Source organism: Aphis gossypii, unplaced genomic scaffold, assembly GCF_020184175.1.
Source record: "Aphis gossypii isolate Hap1 unplaced genomic scaffold, ASM2018417v2 Contig00116, whole genome shotgun sequence".
In the NCBI taxonomy this organism is placed as follows: domain Eukaryota; kingdom Metazoa; phylum Arthropoda; class Insecta; order Hemiptera; family Aphididae; genus Aphis; species Aphis gossypii.
In genome coordinates this window covers 30,132-33,592 of record NW_026083021.1, presented here as the reverse complement: position 1 = coordinate 33,592, position 3,461 = coordinate 30,132, and the positions used below count along the sequence as shown (strand labels likewise).

Below are 3,461 nucleotides of genomic sequence, written 5' to 3'. Positions count from 1 at the left end.
GATTGTAGGTAATATTATAGATTATAGATAACTAAAATGTGTGTACGAGATATTTTGTAAAATAAAAATAGAACTGCCTATATGAAATACCATAATATAATATCATATAGATATATTAGATAGACTAAACACAAATCCAAACACACTAGTACACTACACATCATATATTATATAATAATATAATATAATAACATATTAATTTATATTATAATATCTTATATTATTCAGTAATTATATAGTCACAGTATATTATATTATAGTAGACAGCGGGTAATACCAAATATCGTATGTATACGATCCGTCAGCAGATTTTCGTTTTTCGGCGTGTAATTAAACTTATTTATAAGGAAATTGGTTTCATTAGGCTCTGTGACAATAGGAACAGTTTATGATTATCTATATCTATGTGTTGTTGTGTATCGTGCTGCAATTACAGCTGCGGGCTGACCATATTACCTACTCATCTATTTTTAGTACTCAGAGGCGATGAAAAACGAGCCTCACGATGATCATTACGCATGCGCAATTTTGCTTATTATTTAGTCGTATGCATTCGCGTACTTACGTGTGTGTGTGTGTAATTCATGTACACAAGTAACAATTTAGAGGCGACGTTACACGGTGCCTCTCCGACGTCATCGGAATATTGCCGCTGGCTGAAATATGAGGGTTTGTTTACGTAATAATTATTTCGTACATTTCTTATCGGTTTATCAATATTTTTGGTAATAAACGCGGAATAATATTATACAATAGTAAAATAAATGATAATTTATAAAATTAAACTTCGTAAACAAGATTATTTTTTTCAAATAAAACCATAAATACGTCAAAAATTGTTGGTGAGATGTGTGCTATATGGTGTGGCTAGGTGAGCTATGAATTATACTTTTAGAGTATTATTTACCACACAATTTTAGGTGAGGCACCGCCTCACTTGCCTCGCCCTCAGAACCGCCACTGAATTACATATGAGCCTATCCAGAATTTCAGGATACTTGGGGTTGAGAACCCGAAAGAATTGAAAAATTATATAGGAATAGAGAAGGCTGTGTGGAGCAATGATGGGCCTTAATGGCCTATAAAACTGAAGAAGAAGATTATTATATTATTATTCACAATTCTGTTTTTCGTTATATTATTTCCAATATTGAATATATATATACTGTAGGTATATTAATATATTATTTAATAATAATATGGTACCCTTTTTCAGATATAAATATAAAATAATTATCAGTAATAACTTATCCTGTATATATCATTAACAAAATATCCGATGAATGTTGTTAGCAAATCAGATTTTTGATATATTTTATCTAATATTAATGAGATATACTATGGATGTTTTATTAATGATACCCATTTTCAGATATAAAATAATTATCAGTAACAATATATCCTGTATATATCATTAACAAAATATCGGATGAATGTTGTTAACAAATCAGATTTTTGATATATTTTATCTGATATTAATTAGATATACTATGGATGTGTTATTTATGATAAATATTTTTAGATATCAAATAAACATTAATTATTAGATGTATGGCAAATATCATGCAGAAAATATCTTATATACATTCCGCACAGATCATTTTTTTGATATCAAAATCTTGATGTAGTGAAGTTATCATATAAATATAGAAAAACATATATTAATTTTGAGTTATCGCTAAAATATTTTATGTATATCAACTAACAAATATACAAAAATGTATTTAGACTGAATATCGAATATATATCAATGTACTATTTTTGCTATATGGGCAGCCTTATACTGTCTCTCACGTCTCAACCGTTCTCTCGCAGTTTTTATATTTTTTCAGTGTTTAATATTTTTATAAGTGATGGCTGGATCAATCGCTGACAACTCTGCCTTGTATAAAAAGAAGACCTTTACTTATGTGCCACCGACACCACCAGCTGAACTCATCGAATCTACTAGCTACACACTAGACTTTGCATCCCGTAAGTTTGTACATATTGGTTTTGACCCGAGTGAAAAATTACAAGTCGTTGTTCATTTATTAACTTCATCGCGGTACGTGCATATTACTACAGATTTTATGAAAAAAATATTCGGGTTCATGGGGCATATCTTGTCGTTCATATCAGACACACCACAAAAATATAAGCGAGTTATATTTTATGAAGACGAAAAAATGAAACTATCGAGTATGACGTATAGCGGAGAAAATGTGTTGGTGATCGAAACAAAAAATCGTGATGGATGTAGAGTACTGCTGAATCGGGGCGACCTTCTTCGACTTCAATATCTCGAATGTTCTATTTTCGAGAGCATCGTGCAAAAAGAAGTATTCACCGCTCTATTGATTATAAAACAATATGAAGAAATTGTCGAGTACCTCGACAAGAAATGTAGGCAGCATAAATCACCGCCGAAAACTGTTGACGAGATGGTAGTTTTCATTAAGAACATACAAGACGATCGAGTCGTTAAATCTATACCAAATTTCTCCAATCAAATACAGATGTGTGCAGCTGAACAGTTAGCTGAATCATTGTTACACCATAGGGCAAACATCTCGCATGAGGTAATTAAAAAATATATTATTATTCCTTAAACAACAATTATTAAATATTTTTTTTAAATTTTAGTATTCCAATGAAACGACGGTCATTTCGCCAATGTCGTCACCACCTACACCGATGTCAACACCACCACCGAGTTTCACAATGCAATCGCCGAGCAGAGCAGTCGATGAAAACGATGGGCCGTTTCATTTCAACACGCGATCATTATCGAAAACGTACAACTTCGATTCAGCCGTATCGGAAATGTATTTTGTACCAAAACGTAAACTATTTTAATTTCAGATATGTATTATGTAAAATAAAAAGACATGCATATAAAAAAAGTATTTTCATTTATTAATATTAAGTTTTACAATATTTACAAGGTTCTTACTTCTCCGTTAAACGGATTGTAAGTTATAATTTGGTAGTGTAATATTAAACAATATGCCGAAGTGGAAGCTGGAAACGCTTCGTCTGCTTCTAGTTCAATCCTTAGGTCGACAGTTGACATTTTTACATTATCGTTCTGCTTGCTCATATCAACAACTATAATCGGACACAGATTTTTGAAATCTGATCGGTTCAGTAGAGGTGTCACTTCGTCATGGCCGTAGTAAGATTTTTGAAACTCTACATAGGCGCGGTATAATGTAGCCAACTTATTCCTGGTAAAGTCGCTTTGGAAATCTTCATAGGGAAACACTTCTGAGTTTAAATAGACCTTCAAGTTTTTAATTTTACAATGGTCAAAATGTAACATTGTTTTATTCGAGCTATTTTTCCTACCAGTTTGAAATCCGATTATGACATATCTAGGTTTTTCTAATTTGTTAGATGTCTTCACTTTCCAAGAATGCGAAGTGCTTTGAGGTAAAAAAGGATATTCACACAACTCCCACGATCTAAACGCGCATGTC

The 3,461-nt window shown here is 31.8% G+C and overlaps 1 protein-coding gene across 1 annotated transcript; it reads left to right on the top strand.

The window, feature by feature from the left end:
- The first annotated feature begins 1,795 nt into the window (after positions 1–1,795).
- Positions 1,796–3,158, top strand: LOC126553271 (uncharacterized). The gene is made up of 4 exons (XM_050208418.1): positions 1,796–1,974; positions 2,068–2,561; positions 2,626–2,824; positions 2,998–3,158. Exons 1-4 carry the CDS (start codon positions 1,854–1,856, stop codon positions 3,156–3,158), a joined length of 975 nt encoding a protein of 324 aa, XP_050064375.1. The 5' UTR covers positions 1,796–1,853.
- Positions 3,159–3,461: the final 303 nt, after the last annotated feature.